The sequence below is a fragment of the Myotis yumanensis genome, unplaced genomic scaffold, assembly GCF_028538775.1.
Source record: "Myotis yumanensis isolate MYYU_CA2020_CCGP unplaced genomic scaffold, mMyoYum1.0.hap1 SCAF_19, whole genome shotgun sequence".
Taxonomy (NCBI): domain Eukaryota; kingdom Metazoa; phylum Chordata; class Mammalia; order Chiroptera; family Vespertilionidae; genus Myotis; species Myotis yumanensis.
The window spans coordinates 11,448,941-11,467,854 of NW_027223770.1; the positions used below are offsets into that span (position 1 = coordinate 11,448,941).

Consider the following 18,914-nt stretch of genomic DNA (forward strand, 5'->3'; position numbering starts at 1 on the left):
TTTTGTTAAGCCCAGTGGTTAGTTCTTCACCAAACACTGCAGGGCACCAAAGCTGGTTCTCTTCCCGGGAGCCCTCACTTTCCATTATCGCCCTTCTCCTGCTGGTGTCTTCTGCGCCATCGCTGCAGGTGGCAAGTGCTGGGTCAGGATCCAGCAACATAGAAACTGGCCTTTTATCCTGGGCTTTAATGTGAAGAAACTATCAGTTATAGAAAAGTTTTGGATATTTTTTCCCCTTAAGGAAATAAAGAAATAGGGACAGTTTTCTGTTGTTTTTATTTCTGGAACCTCCTGCCTGGTTAGGCATCAGGTTGCTGACAGATCTTGCGGAGGTGGGGGAAGAGGGTTGGTTTTGCCCACTGTGGGACCTAATGCACTGTGGGATATACTCTGCTCTCCAGTCGGGTCTGTCTGGTAGCGCCGTAGCCACCCCCACTCCCCACCCCTCCAGGCTCCGGCCATGCTGGGTGTTCTTTGCATTGGCCAGGTGTGTTCTTGCTCACCTCGGGGCCATGGCCGGCCAGGCAGCAGGAATGGCCTCTCCCGCTCTCCTTGCTTTATTTAAAGGTATCTTATCCTCTAGGCCTTGGTTTAGATGTCACCTCCTCCAGAAAGCCTCTCCTGATTGGCAGACTGGTCAGTTATGCCGACTGTATGCTCCCAGAGTCCTCTGCTCTTCTTCACAACACTCAGCACATAGGCAGGACTTGTGCCTCAGGGCACTTCATCTGCCTCATCCATCCCTTTCCTCATTCTTAGCTCACGCACGCACAGAGTAGACTTGTCAGATGAGGAAACGAGAAGCAAGTGGTTCTACAGCCACATGGAATTCAGGGTAGACCTTTGCCCAGGTCTTTGTTTATGGGTATGGGCGTGTGGGTGTCACCTTTTCCTCCTGTAGAAGAGGAAGAGTCACATGACAATAGTGGCACAAAAGAGAGGCCTTTTCAAGTCAGGAGGTGTTAAAAATCAGGCCTTTCAGTAATAACGTAACTCTAAATCACTGAGGTGGTTATTAATATCTTATAATATTTTGCTTTAGGGTTCACCCATTGTGTGTGTGTGTACACACATTTAATCCTTATTAAAACACTCTGGAGGTGATAGTATTATTATGATCTTACCCAGGAAATGGGTGCCAGAAGAGTTAAGTGACCGTAAAAGTTCAGTTAGGATGCAGTTATGCAGTAGAGTCTCTGGCTGTTGAACTTGGGTGAAAGCTGAGCAGTGGGGGCGTCGGTTCATAGTGCCATTGGATGAGGATGAAGGAGAGGAAGAAGGTGTGTAACTGGTTTGAAGGCCCTAATTCTTTGAGCTGAGGCTGCTGCTGTCTGTCTGTCCCTCTGATTCTAAGAGAATGTGCTGTGACATTTTCTCTCTGGGGGTTACAGCCTTCTGGTTGATGTGATTCCGTGATTCTCAGCCTGGCCCGGTGCTCGGTGGGTAAAGGGAGCCATGAGGTTTTGCCAGGTGCACAGCCTTTTGCTTCGTAACCCAGGTTTCAGGTTCAACTCAGGTTTATTGCGTGGGTACTGTCTTTGAAGACCTCAGCTGTTGAGCTATTGGCCTGTCTCTGTCACTTGAGCTTTCTGAGTGGGTCTGGAAAAGGGAAAGGGCTGTGACCTGCAGTCAGGAGGACCCAGAGAACCCCGTTTGGTATGAACCAAAAATAGCCCCTTGCTAGCACAAGCCATCTGAAAAAGGAGCCCTGTGCCAGCTGCTCAGAGGAGGCTCCTGGCAGAGCCCTTGGAAAACTAAGCTGTCTGAGGAGGCTGTGCCTCCAGAGAACGTTCCTTGCCTGTTCTTAGTTTGCTTTGCAAGCGCTTTAACTCATTAATGAAGAATTACTACCTGAGCCCCTGCTATGTGCCGAGTTTTGTGCTAGGTGCTTAGGGTAAGTGATGCCTAAAGGGCCCTCCCTTTAGAAGCTGCAGTCTGTCTATTGGAGGGAGATGTGGGCACAGACATTGTTCTACGGGCTATGGGTGAGTGCTCTTTGAGGTGTGAGCTGTGCTCTGGGAGATCTCAGTGCCTGCTTGGAGGAGATGATGATTGAGCAGTGTTTTGAAGGATGAGCAGGTGGGCAGGGGCACAGGGAGCTCTGTGAGGAGTGAGGACCTTGTGTGCAGAGGCCTGGAGGCAGGAGAGGGCCCCACAGGTTCAAAGGCCTGTTGTAAGTACCTTGTGGGGAGGTGGGCCGAGACCAGGTTAAAGGAGCTTGGCTTTCATTCAGTGGTCAACAGATTTCTTTTTTTCAGCTTCATTGAGGTATAATTGACGGGTAACGTTGTGTAAGTTTAAGGTGTACAATGTGACTTGATACTTATATATATTGCGAACTCAACAGATTTCTTTTTAACTTTTAATTATGGAAAATTTTAAAGATATGCAAAAAGTAGACAGAATAGAATAATGAACCTTGCCCTCAGCCTGCTTCAACAGTTAACAACCCATCATCCCCACCACCTCTACTCCACGTCACTTGGGAGCAATCCCAGAGGGACTTATATATTCTGTCAATCTCACCTGTGACTTGTAATGGATTAATCCAGAATTTGGGGGCCTGGAATGATCAGGTGGCACTTTCTGATGTCACTTCATTTTCAGAGGAACCAATGAGTTTCCCTCTTTCTTGCGTTTCAGTGGGAAGTTGGTGTCTCCAAAGTGGAAGAATTTCAAGGGCCTGAAGCTCCAGTGGAGAGACAAGATCCGGCTCAATAACGCCATCTGGCGGGCGTGGTACATGCAGTGTGAGTGCCAAGTGAGCAGGGGCCCTCCGGGCCTGTGGGGATGGCTCTCCAGGTTCTTCCACCTGGAGGCCTGTGCACCTTGGGCTCCAGAGCCCACCCTTGGAAATTGTGCCTCAAAGAGAAGCCTCTTTTGGGCAGTCTGCAGAGACAGGAAAACCAAGCCAAATCCTAGTGAACTGGACACTTCTCAGCCATCAGGCACAGGGGGCCAAACAAGTGGTCTGTGTTGTGAAGGTGCCCGTGTCTGTAGGAGACAGATGTGTTAGCTGGTTGCTTACAACACAGTTGCCCACTGTTACGATAGACACAAGTGCCCAATGTCAAAAAGGCAGAGGTGGAGGGAGGGGGTTGTTCTTTTCAGGGGAATCAGAAAGGGTGTAGCCGACAGGTGACATTTGAAGCATCAGGGAACAGTTCCCACTTTCAGCAGGTCTAAGGAAATGCAGGTCTGGCCTTGTTCTGTCTCCAGCTGGCCTGGCTGACCTCTGCAGGAGATTGCCGTGCCTGGGCCACCCTGGTGTTAGGCTGGCGTTTCCCTTTCTTACCCATGCCATATTGACACATTCTCTCTCTCTCTCTCTCTTTTTTTTTTCTCCAACACCCGAATCCAGTCCTTATTTAAACATGTCTAAATAAGAATGTTCCACATTTAAAGAATGTTCCACATTCTTTCTCTTTAACCTGGATCCCTTTGTTAGTCTGAAATCTTGTTTCCCAAGGGAAAGAGAATGAAAGAACACACCTGAGAGGGTCCCACCCGAGGGGAGGGGTGTGTACCAAGGGGCAAGGCTCCTTCAGGGGTCTTGGTCGCAGTGATGATGTGTTACCCCCTCTCCACCCAGATTTGGAGAAGCGCAAAAATCCCGTATGCCACTTCGTCACTCCACTAGACGGCTCTGTGGAAGTGGATGAGCATCGCCGGCCAGAGGTAAATGGCGGTGATCATGGACGGCTGGGAAGGAACTTGCCCTCACTCAGGAGGAGACGACTCATGAGGGCTGAGAGCCAGGGTTGGGTTCCCCAATGGGAGACCACAGGGCAGCATGCTGGGGCTGTACTGTCCTGTCAGCTCTTGTGACCTTGAAAAGCCATGAGGATGTGGGGAGCAGGTGGCTCCCCCTTCTCAGAGTGGGCTGACCAGGGACTGGAGGACTCTCCAGTGGGGACGTACCCTCTACTTCCTGTGACTGCAGTGTTTCTCGTAGTCAACAGGGAGGGATTTGGGCTCCTTATAAGGCAGATATCTTTTTTTTTTTTTTAATCTTCACCTGAGGATATTTTTAGAGAGTGGAAGGGATGGGGGAGAGACAGAGAGAGAAACATCGATGTGAGAGAGACACATCAATTGGCTGCCTCCCGCAATGCACCCTGACCGGGTCTAGGGATCGAACCTGCAACTCAGGTACATGCCTTTGATCGGGAATCAAACCTGTGAACCAAATGCTATAACCACTTAGTAGGGCACACGGAAGTATTTTTGGGTGAGATTATGTGGGACTTCGGTATGATAGGGATCTGACAGTGAGTGGGCTCTCTGAGGCAGTCGTGAATTCCTTGTCACCGGACATTTCAAGGATGTGAAAGGACGCACGCCCCAAGTAATGGTTCAGTTGAACGAGATACTCTTGGAAGTCAATCACTTTCCACCTGAAACTTCTGTAATTGATTGTTTGTTCTGACTCTTTGGAAATGTAGTAGTGGCTCCTGGAAACGTGCATTTGGGTGTTACCCCTGGGTCTCTGTAGGGCTCCTCAGCACCTGGATGGAGCATTCTGTCTGACCCCATCCAGTCCAGACCCTCAGGACCCGTGCTGCCGAAGCCCCCCTTGGCTATTGCATCTTCAGTTAGAGGCCACTTGTAGCCCAGAAGAGGGGGACACACTTTGTGAATGAAGCCTAGGACCATGGCGGGCTGCGAGCTGGATTGCCCAGGCTGACTTCCAACCGGCGTCAGACATGGGTCTGTTCCTGGGTGACTTCTGCTGACCTGCCTCTCTCTCACAGGCCATCACCACAGAAGGGAAGTACTGGAAAAGCCGCATTGAGATCGTGATCCGGGAATATCACAAGTGGAGAACCTACTTCAAGAAAAGGGTAACTGGCTTGGGCTCCAAAAAGAGCATGTTGGGGAAGTGGCCCCAGAGGAAGGAAAGGGTGAGTCCTGCGCTCAAACACTGGCCCTGAAGCTGCAGTTTCATAGCTGCCCGTGGAATGAGCATCTGGGTTTCCAAGTGATGGGCCTGCTGTGGTCGTGATCTTTGCTGTCAGCTTCTCCATCTGTGAACAGGTTTTTTGATTCACAAACACTGGTCAGGAATCTCCTCTGCCGGGCATGGCCTGGGGGTGGCAGGGAGCAGGACTCTCTCCCCACCTGCCTCCCAGAGAGAGGATCCTAGATGTTTCCGGAGTCCACGCTCTTTTAGGGCGGAGAGGCTGAGGGCCTCGTCTCTTCCCGGGGCCCTGGGTGACCAGCTCGTCTCCTTTTCTCCATAGTTACAGCAGCACAAGGATGAGGACCTCTCCAGCCTGGCCCAGGTGAGGGAGCTTGGGGATGTGAGGACTCTCATAGGGAACCCCCTTTTGACAAGAAACAGAAATAACTTTGATGGCTTGACAAGTGAGCCCCACATCAGAGGAGGTTGGGGACATGGACTCTCCCTGAGGCTAAAGGAGGGGCCACTGCCTTCTCACATGAAAGATTGAAGGGCTGAGGAAAGGGGTCAGTTCTCTGCTGGGTGGGCTGCAGGGGTTTCTCCCCTCAGTTCTGCACCCACTCACGTTCTGTGCAGCAGCCCCTGCCACTCTGTAGAATAGGGGGGCATATGTCCCCAGCACAGCATGGTTGGGAGCTCTGAGTCCACCACCGTCTGTTCAACTTCTCCATCCCCTCTATTGGCGGTAGGAAGATGACATGCTTTATTGGCACAAACATCGGGATGGATGGAAGACCCCAGTCCCAATGGAGGAGGACCCACTGCTGGACACAGACATGCTCATGTCAGAATTCAGCGACACACTTTTCTCCACACTCTCCTCACACCCACCGGTGGCCTGGCCCAACCCACGGGAAATAGGTAACCCACCCTCAGATCCCTGGCTTTGAGTGCCTGGCTGGTTTCCTTCTCTGTCAGGCCTCCCTGGGGCAGGCTTCACCTCAGGGCCATCTCTGAGCAGCTGCAGGTCACTTGTTTGGAGCAGGCGGTAAAAAGGAAGATTGACCAACCTCATTGACATCTGACGGCCACATGCATTGAATGGGTGGGGACTGCAAGTTGAGTCTACCTGGAGCTGTCAGGCCCATGGTATCTCTGTGAGAAACAGTGGAGGTTTGATCTGAATCAGTTTCACATTTCTAATTCTGTCCCCTTAGCAAAGGATGTGTGCCTAGTCCAAGTGACAGGGCCTGTGACTCATTCTGAAGAAGATGGGAAGCACTCCTGGGCATGACCTCTCATCTGGCTGCATTCAGTTGTCCAGCTCTCCCGTCAGGGAAGAGCCCACAGAATGAGAATTGGAATGGGCGTGGGGGATCTCTGCAGAACTATTCACGGTTTCTGGGAGTGTCTGTTCCTGATACTCAGTTTACCTTTCTTGCAAAAATCTCACATTCTTTTCTGCATTCTGAGGGTAGAGAATGGCCATGAACCTACAAGAAAGTAGAAATCCCAGCCAGTTGCCTACATTTCTTCTTGGAAGAATCTAGAATTTGAGCAGGACCAGGGAGATCCATTCCAGGCCTTTCATATATTCCTACAACTTTGAGAAGGCAAAGTGATTGCTCTGTCTCCTCTCTGATCCTTTCAGCACATCTGGGAAATGCAGACATGATTCAGCCGGGGCTGATTCCTTTGCAGCCCAATCTGGACTTCATGGACACTTTTGAACCTTTCCAAGGTGAGGACATGAGCAGAGAGGGCATGGCCACCTGCATCTCCTTCGCCCAGGACAAAGCAGACTGGTGCTTCCCTTTCATAGAGGGAACTGTTAGAGTGGGAAAGGGAGCAGGGAGGATTTAGAGTTTCCCCAGCACTACAGCCTTTTTTGGTTGTAGCTGCAAAGTCTGCAAGTTTCTCTGGGGCATTGCTGTTGTGGGAATGGTCTTCTCATTCTCAGTCTCAAGAGCCTCTGGTTTGGCCATGACTGTGAGCAGTTTTCCCTCTAGGCAGCAGAGGGCGCCGGCGACACGGCCACTTCCCCACAGTTTCCTGCAGTTAAAGCTGGTGCTTGAGCTCCCACCATTGTAAGAGCTGGTGAAACTCCAGGCCTGGGAGTATTTCAGAGCTCACACTAGTTGCCATCAGGTGTAGTTCCAATCAGAGGACCTCTTTCTGCAGAGTTACCTCAGGGGAAATGCCCTCTGGCCATGGCATGCCTCTGGGTAAGGTGGGGTTCAGTGCCTGATTTGTTTGCATTTTAATTCAAGAAAGTGACAGACACACGGAGCTCAAAAGCCCCGATGTTGTCTTTCAGAAATCTTCTCTTCCAGCCGCTCCATTTTTGGCTCCATGCTGTCTGCACCTGCCTCAACATCTGCACCAGATCCCAACAGCCCACCTGCTCAGGTAGAGGGAGCTGGGGGAGGGGCACAGGGCTGGTCATGAAACCTCTGCAGTCATGGCTAGGCTAATGACATGACCACACAGTCATGAGCAAAGTGCTAAGGGCTGTTAGATCACAAGAAATTATGCTATCCCCCTTTGAAAGCATCCTGGAGATTCACACGCTGGGAGACTGACTCCATAAACATATGCTCCTACCTAAGGCTCCAGGTAACCTGTGTGCAGTGAGCTCTGTTCCGACCATTTAAGACAAAGTAAGCATGACAGCAAAAACATGGATCACTAATGAAAAGAAGTTCTGTGTATTTCTTTTAGTTTTTACTCAGCAATCAACAGAGATTGGTTATCGAGTGAGGCCGGGCCTTTTGCACTGAAGGGGCTTTCAGGCTGGTGCCTGTGTCCAGTTAGACACCAGTGACCTGGCCCATCTTCTTCCATCTGGCTCTGGGAAGAATTTCCTCTGTAGAGATTGAGATCTGAGCAGTTGATTCCTATAGCGTTTCCCTTTTAGGAAGAGGTGACCTCTCTGGAAGTTGATACACGAAACTGTCCTGAGGGAACCCCATGAGCAGCTGGGATCCAGGCTGCCTCTGCTCTGTAACAGAAGATGGCAGGGACTTTTGGGGACCCCTGCTGGACTTTAGAAACAAGATATTCCCAGGCCGAGAGCCAGCTGTGTGCAGACAGTCACTTTGTCTGAGCCCCATGTTATCATTTCGTTTCTAATGGAAACAGGACCCCTGTCGACATCTGGGAGACACAGATCCATCCCCCAGATCAGCGCTAACGGGATGGGAGAAGCGCCTTTGTCCCTCTGTCCAGGGGTTCATCTCAGGTGCCCGGCAGACATTGCTATACTTTGTGGAGTGCAGCACCAGAAAGTGATGGCGAGTTGTGTGATCCCAGTATTTTTTCCTCACTTCTTTCTCTTCTCAGGAGAGCATCCTGCCCACCACCTCTCTCCCCACCGTGAGCCTCCCTGACAGTCTCATCGCATCTCCCGCAGCCACTGCCCTGGACTCCACAGATAGGCCGGGCTGTGAACGCACTTCCCAGCCTGAGGATCCCTTTATCCAGCCCGCAGACTTTGGTTCCTCAGCGCCCCCACTGAGTGTCCCACAGCCTTTCCTCCCCGTGTTCACCATGCCTGTGCTCTCGCCCAGCCCCACCCCAGTGCCGGCTCCCCCTGCTGTGCCACTAGTCCCTCCTGCCACCCCCCTGAACCCCCCAACCCCACCCACCTTCCTGCAGCCACAGAAGTTTTCTGGAGCCAACAAGTCCCCCGCTGTCATTACCCACACGGCTTCCACCACTCTCACACATGATGCCTCTGCCACCACCTTCAGCCAGAGCCAGGGCCTTATCATCACCACTCGCCACCCCACCCCCTCAGCATCCCCCTGTGGCCTGGCACTGTCTCCAGCCACCCAGCAGCCAGCTGTTGGGCCTCTGCAACCCCGTTTAACTTTTGTGCATCCCAAACCTGTATCCTTGGCTGGAGGGAGGCCCAAGCAGCCCCCCAAAATAGTGCCTGCTCCCAAACCAGAGCCCGTGTCCTTGGTATTGAAGAATGCTTGCATTGCCCAAGGTGAGTGGGGAGGGAAGCTGGAGTGTGACTCCCCCTACCCCCCGGGATATTCCCCCTGCCCCAAGGCTTACATATTCATCACACACACACACACACATTACGATGTGAAAAAACGTTATGAAATACTGCATGTGATTGCTCTAGTCTGTTTTGTGTTCTGTGTTGTTCCTTTAAAGTTAGTCTCAATCCAGTTGGAAAACACGTGGTCCTGGTCATCTCTTTCTTGGGTCTGTAATCTGTCCCCTTCAAAGGGAAATTACAAAAACATGTCAGGGGCCTTGTGGCTTTGTCTTTCTGTGCCCTGCGGTGAGGAACGCTATGTCTCAGTGGCAGCCAAAAAGTCCCATCTTTCTCCTGGGGGACCCCACTGTGGCTTGGCCAGGCCCGGGGTTAGCACCAGCGTTGAGAACAGATCTCCATGGCTTGGGGCCTCCCCCTCACCTTCTTGTTCTGGCAGCTGCCTTCTCAGGACGGCCACAAGCAGTGATCATGACAGGCCCTCTGAAGAGAGAAGGGATGTTGGCTTCAACCGTGTCCCAGTCCAATGTGGTCATCACGCCTGCTCCCATCACCAGGGTGAGGGCCCTGGACAGACCTCAGCATCCTTAAACCCGCAGCATGGCCTGCTCTTGGGCAACCCTCACCCAACTTAATGGTAGTCAGGAGTGACCCCTCTTTCGTGTGTCACCCCAGGCTCCTGGAGTCACAGAGTTCCACAGCAGCATCCTGGTGACAGACCTGGGCCACGTCACAAGCAGCCAGCCCGGCCCCATCTCCCGGCTCTTCTCTGCAAGCTCAGTGCAAGACTCCCTAGTGAAGGGCGAGCAGGCCCCACTGCACGGGGGCAGTCCCCAGGGCACTGTCGCGGGTTCTGGTGAGTGGTCACTGTGGTTGGGACAGTTGAGACTTGTGAGTGAAATGAGCTGGCCCACTCCTGGATTGGGGAGGCCCCCATGGGTGCCCTAGGGTTGAGCCTGGGCTCACAGGCCGAGCAGCGAGGTCTCATAAGCCTGCTGATGGCCTGGCTGGGAGAGTGAGCCATGCAGGCAGGATAACGCACAGGAGCAGGAAAGCTGCAGGCATGCTGCAGCACGCTTCTTTGGTTTTTGCCTGGGGGCCACTATGGGAGGCTCAAGATGGGTTTCTGAGTCTTGGGACTTGCTGGGGTTCCCTTCCTGTGTGAGGACTGCAGCAGGCACAGCCTTGCCGAGCCCCTTCTTTGGCCCTGTCCCTAAGCAGGGTCTCTGTTCTTCTCAGGTCGGGATGGCCCAAACTCCGGGCAGGCCTCTCCGTGTGCTTCAGAACACAGCCCCAGTCCTCAGTCTCCCCAGAACAACTGCTCAGGGAAATACTCTGCAGATTCCAAAAATGTGGTTGTGTTAAAGGTACCATATATCTCTTTTGGGTCTCTGTTCCCTAGGAAGGGTGGGGAGGCAAGGGCCTTTGGGACTGCCACGCCCTTACGAGGGCACACTGGAAAGGAGAACCATGGCTCAGCTGGTGCTCCCCAGGCTGAGGTAGCCTCGGAAGTGTGGGTGTCAGCACCTTTAATTTTGATATTCAGCCCTCTTTATCCACCCCCCACCCACTGACTGGCCTATGGGAGCAACATTGAATCCTGTAATGTGGCAGGAAGTGGCAGCTGTAGGGACAGGAGAGCTTTGCAGGTGGCTGGGAAGTGCCCGACCGGCAGTGTTTGTGCCTTGCCAGGACTTTGAGGTCCTTGCCACACACCATGCTTCAGGGATGGTTTTCTAGAGTCCCATCCTGTCCCCTCCTGGCTCCTGCTGGAGCCTTTCAGCTTCCTGTCACCGCTCATTCCACTTAGCTCTCTAGCCCGGCCACAGGGTCCAGTCTGCCCCCAGCAGTCAGCAATAGGTTGAGAAGGCGGGGTGGAGGGACAAGCGGAGGTGGCCTGCAGCGTACCCCATATCACAGTGATGGGTCGGTTCCCCAACAGAACCGGCAGATGAAGCACATTTCAGCCGAGCAGAAGAGGCGCTTCAACATCAAGATGGGCTTTGACACCCTGAACAGTTTGATCTCTAACAACTCCAAGCTGGTGAGCTGCCTGGGGGCGTTGGGTGGGGAGCTTGGTCCTGGGGCGTGGGCGCTGCTCTGACCCCACACCCGCCTGCAGACCAGCCATGCCATCACGCTGCAGAAGACAGTGGAGTACATCACCAAGCTGCAGCAGGAGCGCAGCCAGATGCAGGAGGAGGCGCGGCGACTGCGGGACGAGATCGAGGAGCTCAACGCCACCATCATGTGAGGGCCACCAACATGTGAGGCGGGGGCCTGGAGGCTCAGGCGGTGCCCAGTCCTCACATGTGCGCCACACAGGCAGGATCCTCCTGCCCATTCGGTGTCTCTGGGGTCCGTAATTGTCACCAGCTGCTCCAAGCTTCCTCTGACTCTTCCTGTCATTGCAGCTCCTGCCAGCAGCTGCTCCCTGCCACAGGAGTCCCCGTCACCCGGCGCCAGTTTGATCACATGACAGACATGTTTGATGAGTATGTGAAGAGCCGGACCCTGCAGAATTGGAAGTTCTGGATTGTATCCTTGGGTTTCTTTTGACCACCCCACCCCAAACCAGGGCACCAAAACCGCAGACATCCACACTCTAGTCCTTTAGAAAGGTTCTCATATAATGGCTGTCATTCAGTTTGTGAAACAACAAGGTCAGTTTTCTCCTTGGGAGAGTGGGGGCCAGGCCCAAGACATGGAGTAGGGCTATCGTTGGCCTACTTCCCGGGGCTTCCCGGGGAGGCAGAACAGGCCAGCAGTGCTCTCTGAGTTCTTGAGGAATAAAGACAAGAGCCACTTGCAGAAGGAAGTGGCCTCTAGCCTAACATATCCAGGCAGCAGCTTCTCCTGGGGGAGTCGGGAGTACGTACCAGGTGTCAGATGAGAGACCAGGCTCACAAAACCAAGCGGCAGAGCCTGGATTTGAAACCAGTTCCTTCCAGGCTGCTCCCTGAGTATGTACCCCAGGCCTTGTATGCTGTCATGAGGCACTTACACCTGTGTGCTGGGCCCTGTCTCTGTGGCCAAGGCCTCCTTCCAGATGGCCCTTTCAGGGGATGGCTCCTGCCTTCTCACTGCCCACCCAGCCACTACTCTGCCTCTGGGTTGGCCACTGCCTCAACCTTGGGTGTGACAGATGGGTCTGGACTTACAATGGTTAGATTTTCAACTTTAGGATGGTGCCAAAGTGATACGAATAGTAAATTGCGTGAGATAGTCAATACTTTGTTATAAAATGGGCTTTGTGTTAGATCAGTGATTTTCAACTGGTGTGCCACAAGAATTTTTTTTTTTAATCCTCACTCGAGGATATTTTTCCACTGATTTTTAAAGAGAGTGGAAGAGAGAGAGAAATATCGATGTGAGAGAAACACATCAATTGGTTGCCTCCTGCACAAGACCCCACCAGGGCCTGGGCCAGGGAGGAGTCTGCAACCGAGGTATATACCCTTGACTGGAATTGAACCTGGGACCCTTCAGTCCATAGGCCAACACTCTATCCACTGATCCAAACCAGACTGGGCGCTGCAAGAATTTTTAAAACATGCAATACCTGACTATTTCGTCAGGGGCACTGATCTCTTTTCCCTTAGATTGTCAAATTTAAAAAATGACAACAGCCAACACAAATAACCAGAATTCTATCCCACTTTTTTGTCATATAGGCAAAAAATATATTTGCATCTAAATTTTTGGTGTGCCACAGAATTTAATTAGTTCATGTGTGCCATGAGATGAAAAAAGTTGAAAATCACTGTGTGAGATGAGTTTGCCCAACTGTAGGCTAATGTGAGTGTTCTGAGCATGTGTAAGGTAGGTTAGGCTAAGGTATGATGTTCCGTAAGTTAGGTGTAATAAATGCATTTTTTACTTAGGGATTTATCAAGATATAACCCTGTCATTAGGCAAGGAGCATCTGTATACGTATAATACGTTGTGTTCACGTCATTGCACCAGGATCCATTCCAGACCAAAAAAACGCTTCTGTCCCTGCCTCCAGCCTGCTCAGTGATCAGTTATAGTTACACTTGATCTTAGCCAAAAGGCCGGGAAGCGATGGGGGTCAGTTACAGTTCAATAGAAGCATCTTAGGCAAACGGAAGGGCACACTTACCTCATCCAGATCTCTGTTGCTCAACTATCTGTACACAATTACTTGCCTGAGCCAAGGGAACAGGCCCTCCTCCTCGCTTACCTTTTCTTTAACCCACGTCCCCTGCAGTTCAGTATTATCATCAAGCCGCTGTTCGAGTCCTTCAAGGGGATGGTGTCCACCAGCAGCCTAGAAGAACTGCACCGGACGGCACTGTCCTGGCTGGACCAGCGCTGCTCCTTGCCCATCCTCAGGCCAAGTGAGTGAGGTGCTGCACAGGGGCGGTGGGGTTGGAGGCTGCCACCTCCGTTAGTGCCGGCGAGACGACCCTTGAGGCTGCAGAAAACCCAGGTCCCACTGTAAGCAACCATGCAGACAGGGCCTGGGGCATGAGGATGGTGCTGTGCATAGCCCTGAGCCAGTCATGCCAATGGCAGGGCAGGGAGCAGTCCTACCCAGCGCCTTTCTGTGGCTTCAGTTGGTCAGTTCACTCAGATCCAGCTTATGTTTATTGAGCTCTTCCTATTGGCCGGCCCTTTCAGGTGTTTCCTTGTTTAATTCTTATAACTAACAAAGCTGTGTCTATACGTTAAGGTTATAGAGAAGTGTAGTAACACCGGTGCACAAGCCGGAAGAGCTTAGGCCTCTCCACCTATCTGCAGGCTACGGATAGGATTCGGAGAGCTGCCTTAAAGGCAGAGGGGCTGTCCTGGTGTCCCTCTCCTCCTCTGGCAAACATGAGAGTCACACGATGGTTGTACGCATAAGGCCACGTGTGCTACTGTCCGTGGTGGGACTCAAAGCTGCCGCCTGCACCGTGTCTTCGGGCTAACTCCCCCTCCTGTCTTCCAGTGGTGCTGAGCACCCTCCGGCATCTGAGCACCACCACCTCCATTCTGACAGACCCGTCCCAGCTGCCAGAGCAGGCCGCGGAGGCTGTCACCAGACGTGGCAAGAGGTCGGGGGAGTCTTAGTGCTTAGCCGGCACGTGCCGCACAAGATGCCAGAAGACCCTTCCCTGCCTGTGGAGAGGAGGCTGCATCCCACACCTCTCCTGACACAGAGCCTCAGGGCCTCCCTCCAACTCTGCCAGCCCCCTGGGCCGCTCGAATGCCACGCTCAGGTCTGAAGCAGGTTCGGGTCCTGCCAACAGCAATAGTCCATCCTTGGGAGCTCCTTGCTGTCAACTCTCACTCAGCGACCTCAGTCACAACCTCTGCTGCCCTCAGGGCAGCCCAGGCAGGGAAACACCACAGTTCACTGCTGTCCTGCTGGTCTGCCAGGCCCACGGAAGTAGGTGGGCCCGAGGAGGCAACACCTGCTCCTGGAATTAGAAAACAAACAGGTCCCTGCCCAGTCCCTGTCTGTTACGTCCTGGCAGTCGTCTCTGGATGATTCCCTGCTGCTCGGGCCCGCCCTGGGGCGGCAGGAAGACATTTTCCTTCCTCCCCCAGACTCTGACCTGTAGACAGGCTTGGACAGCTGCTCAGGCTTTCGCATGGCCAGCTGCCTGGAAACCCCGGACTCACGTGTGCAAAAGCAGAGGGTGTGAATGCACGTGGACAAAAAGGAAAGCACAAACAATGCAAAGCTGCTGCTCCAGCTCGGAGACCCTCCTGGGTGGCCTGTGACCTGCTCCGATTTGGCTCCACTTGCCGTGGCGGGCAGCACCCCCAGCATCGCTGATGGGAATGGTGGTGTGGACTTGGTCCAAGGCTTCGCCAGGCGTCGGCTCTCAGAGTGGCCTTTCCAACCTGTCCTCCACCGGCTTCCACACTCGGCCTCAGACGCACCAGCAGTGGCCCTTTGGGTGAAGCATTCAAAAAGCCAGGCTCCAGGGTGCTTCCACCAGCCTGGTCATCTTGTCTGCATTGTTCACCCGGGAGCCTCAAACTGGAATGGTTCTCGGACCAAAGAGGTCACCACACCCAAAGGCTGTCCTGTCTTGTTTTGAGGAGGAAATGGAATGTCAACAGGCGGAATTCCTGGCCAGCCTCAGCTGTCCAGACGTCGCCCAGATCCGATAGTAAAGAATTGCACTGAGTTGATTGGTGGGGGGTCCCTAGGGCACCGGTTGTTTCCGGGTATGGGGATTACAGCGGAGGGTCCAGAGGAAGGCATGGCAGGAGGCTGGTCTGGGCCAGTCCTCGCTGTGTCTGCAGGAGTAGCTGTGGGTGAAGGGCGCTCTAACACCCAGGAAGCCTAGCCCGGCCAAAGGCACCTTCTTGTTGAAAGAATGTGCTTTTATGGTCCAGTTGTGAAGTTCAGAGGGGCCCGCTGGCTCTCCTCCCACCAGAGATGGAGCTGGACAGTGCTGGGCAGGCCAGGAGAGCTGGGTGGGCTTTGAGGGGGCCCAGGAGCCATGTGAGGGGGACCACAGCTACCTCCTGAGGTTCTGATCCATTAGGAGGCTCCCCCTGGTTCCTGGAGAACTGAAGAAGGTGCTCAGAGGGCGGTCAGTCCTGCCTCAGCCTTGGGTGTTGAGGCTGGATGGGGGTTCTTCCCCATGTTGCCGTCCGCACCAGCACCTCTGCTACAGGTCACTAACCTGTCACCTGCCCCCTGGCCTATGCTTTACCCCCTCGGCCTCCCCAGAACACGTGTTTACAGGCCTCTGGATCCCTCTCCTGAGAGGCAAGCACAAGATGAGGCTGGGCTGGTTCCTCATTTCCACAGGATGTGGTAAGAGAACCATCGTTACCCCCAGGTAAACATGAAGCCCCTTCAAAAGGGGAAGACCACCGTGGTAAGGGCTCCCCTAGGGCCAAAGGGGAAAAGGAAAACACGAAACGTTCGCAGCTGTTAGGGCTCATGGAGGGGCGTGAGCTCGGCCCCTCCACAGTCTGTGCCTTCATAAACCACGTGGGTGGCCGCAGTGCTTGGCCCAGCCTAGACCTCTCCTAAATCTGTAGCTTTCTCCCCACCCCTTGCTGGGAGTCCTTTTTTAAAACAAATTCAGATATAAAATGGGCCTCTTGCTTCATTGGCCTACCTCTCTCCATCTCTCCCTTTTGCTGATTTAATGATCAGATTCTGTTTTGGTAGCTGTTTAAGGCTGTTAGGTTATGTGTGACTTTGAAGGGTGTGTGTCTGTGTGGCATGTTTTTGTTTGAGGTATTTCCTTAAATCCGTTTCTCTTGGTGCTCACGATTACCGTGGCTGTAGGGCCACAAAGCTGTTTCTCTTACTGCAGACACACTGTTGCTAGTCCTCCAGGTTTTCTTGTTCTTGAATCTTGCCTGATGAATCTGGCCAGCACAAGGGCCTCTTAACCTCTATCCTTGGGTCCCGGCCAGGGCATGGGGAAACTGAGGCAGTCTGCCAACGGCCTCCAGTAGACGCTGACCATGGGGCTGTGGTTTGTTTACACTTATTTCACTCCAACCCCCATAAAAGAGACTTAAAAATGCTGACACTTTGGAGAATGAGAAAATCAATCTGAAAAGGGGAAAAAAATCCTGTCTGGTACATACATTTCTGCAAGTATTTCTGTGAAATCTTTCTGTGCCATCAGCTCCTTACACTGTTCTTTCCTCTTTCACAATGAGTGGGGATGCAGGGACAGAGCAGAGGCTGCTGTGGGGCTTTCTGAAAGCCGAAAGGCCTGTCCCTCCTGACCCAGGCGGCTTACACACCAGCTGTCACCCGTCAGCAGGTCCCTGACCTGTGGCAGACCCACAGCTTTGCAGCCGTTTTCACAGCACCAGGGAAGCAGTTCCTACGTCAGAAATTAGTGCTGATGGAAGGAGGGGCCGGGGCAGGGCAGTGAAATCCCCAGCATGCTGTGGATTGAGGTCGCATATGGGTCCTTGGGCAACCACCTTTCTCCACTTCCTGTCCTTGTGACATGACCCCATTTCACCTTTCCAGAGGTCGGACCTGAAGGTGTTTTTGCTGTGGCCAATAGAAATATAAACTTAGGTTCTTAGAGGACATGGGACTCCAGCGTGGTGCCCAGCCCCTTTGTCCCATCCAGGTGAAGGGGTGTGGTCGTGGGTGACATCATTCATTGCCTGATCCTAGCACAGCCACCTCCAAAAGGGGTCACACACCCCTGTCTCCATGTGCAGTTCTGGCTGGCTCCACCCCAGCTTCCTCTCAGGTTGGGCCTCCTTCCTTGAGAGGCCTGGCTTCCCACCAAACGAATCTAGGGGCAGCAGGATCATTGTTTTCAAGATCACAAGTGTTTGCTTTCTGGATGAACAAGAGCTCATCAGAGTGGAGCGGGGCTGTACTGTGGGTCTGCCCCCCCGTGGCCAGCAGACTCGCTCAGCGTGCAGGGGGTGGGTGCTGTGGGCCAGGCTCCACGCTGCCTGCCCTTGCCTCCTCAGTTGTTCTTTTACCTCACTGGCTCCGATGGGCAGGCTTGGAGCATGGCCTCATCACCCCTCCTACTCTCAGCAGCCCCTTCCACTCCGGTGGTCGCCTGATCCCTCCATGGTCTTTGTCCCACTGACTGGGTGTAAGCTGGGCTGCTCTTCTGTCTGGTGGGAGAGTTGCCTTTCCCGGGAGATTCCCTGCTTCCCATTAAGCTCTTTGCAGTAGGTGAACTGCGCCCCCCCCGCCTCGCCACCACCACCACCCCTGCTCCCTACACTTAGCTTTGCAAAGTGTTCCCTGTGGGACCTGGTTGGGATGGAGCTGGGAAAGCCCTGATGTGGCCGCCTCGGGCTCAGTGCCTCATAGATTAAGATTTTCCCCACGTCTGAATATGGGGAAGGAGAGAGGAGGGCGAGGCTGAAGGATGGAAGAGCTTGGAAGCTCGACATGTTTGTACCATTCAGGAGCTGCCTTGGTCGTGGCCCACTCAGCAGGTCTTTGTGGTTGGAGGGGCTCCAGGAACAGGGAGAAGCATTAGGACCGCCCCCCCCCCCCCCGCCCCCACCAGTCCCTCCACAGGGGTCAGCTGCCTGATTCTCTTCTTCTGAGGACGTGGCTCTCCCGGCTCACATGTGGGGGCTGTTTCCTTGTCAGGCTTGTGAAAATCAGCCTTGGAGAAAAAAGGGAACTTTTTATACTGAATGTTGGCTTTGACTCTGTGTGTGTGTGTGTGTGTGTGTGTGTGTGAGAGTGTGTTTACTTAATGAAATTTTATTTTTGTGAAATTCCTTTCCAATTATGTAGCAAAATTCACCTTTACCTCCCAGTCAAACTTTTGGTTCCACAGTCAACCGTGGGTGTCGCTGATTCGAAGAATTCTCTTCTGCGTTTCTGAACAGAGACATGTTGCTCTCAAGAACTGAGCTTGTGCGGGGCTGGGAGAAACTCAAGTTTTATACGTTTCCATAGAGTTTCCATCCTGCAGTTAGAAGGTAGGAAGGGCCCGGCCCTGGGAGACCCGGCCCAGCTGTGTGCTCGCGTGGGAGCCGAGCACAGCCTCCCCCACGCACCTGCCACTCCACACCTGAGCCCTCTCACGGCCCAGACACCACGCTCTTTAATTGTCCGGGTTTCATTCCCTGCAAAGAGCTTAATGGGTCGCTTTTTCCTGCTGGGAGCTTCGGTGATGGTGTCAGGGCTCCTTTAGGGGACAGTTACCCCTGTCTGGGAAAGAAACCCCGACGGAGTCTGGGCAGCGGAGGCTCCCTCAGGCCCGTGTCACCCATAGCACAGCCCTATCACGCGTGTCGAGAAGCATGTTTCCACCAGCTGTGTTCAACACTACAATGCAGTTTGAAAACTACATTTACATCCAGAACAATAAAAAGCCGTATTTTTTGGAAACGCTCGTGGTGTGTGGTCTTCAGTGCTGCCCTGTTGGTCTATGGCAGTGGTTCTCAACCTTGGCTGCACATTGGAATCACCTGGGAATCTTTTTAAAATCCTGATTTCTGGGCCTCATCCTCCGGAAATTCTGTTTCTTTATTACTAATGTTGTGTCCCCACCCCATAATAAA

At 53.2% G+C, this 18,914-nt stretch overlaps 1 protein-coding gene across 1 annotated transcript in view; it reads left to right on the forward strand.

The window, feature by feature from the left end:
- MLXIP (MLX interacting protein) overlaps nucleotides 1-18,741 on the forward strand; it is a 50,344-nt gene extending 31,603 nt beyond the window's left edge. The window contains exons 2-17 of the mRNA XM_070400025.1: nucleotides 2,644-2,750; nucleotides 3,593-3,678; nucleotides 4,755-4,844; nucleotides 5,244-5,285; nucleotides 5,653-5,824; nucleotides 6,555-6,644; nucleotides 7,221-7,312; nucleotides 8,246-8,897; nucleotides 9,355-9,473; nucleotides 9,591-9,771; nucleotides 10,155-10,282; nucleotides 10,858-10,959; nucleotides 11,038-11,165; nucleotides 11,330-11,453; nucleotides 13,147-13,276; nucleotides 13,870-18,741. Coding sequence (XP_070256126.1) covers nucleotides 2,644-2,750; nucleotides 3,593-3,678; nucleotides 4,755-4,844; nucleotides 5,244-5,285; nucleotides 5,653-5,824; nucleotides 6,555-6,644; nucleotides 7,221-7,312; nucleotides 8,246-8,897; nucleotides 9,355-9,473; nucleotides 9,591-9,771; nucleotides 10,155-10,282; nucleotides 10,858-10,959; nucleotides 11,038-11,165; nucleotides 11,330-11,453; nucleotides 13,147-13,276; nucleotides 13,870-13,991 — 2,365 coding nt within the window. The 3' untranslated portion in view covers nucleotides 13,992-18,741. The remainder of the gene's footprint in view (nucleotides 1-2,643; nucleotides 2,751-3,592; nucleotides 3,679-4,754; nucleotides 4,845-5,243; nucleotides 5,286-5,652; nucleotides 5,825-6,554; nucleotides 6,645-7,220; nucleotides 7,313-8,245; nucleotides 8,898-9,354; nucleotides 9,474-9,590; nucleotides 9,772-10,154; nucleotides 10,283-10,857; nucleotides 10,960-11,037; nucleotides 11,166-11,329; nucleotides 11,454-13,146; nucleotides 13,277-13,869) is intronic.
- Nucleotides 18,742-18,914: the final 173 nt, after the last annotated feature.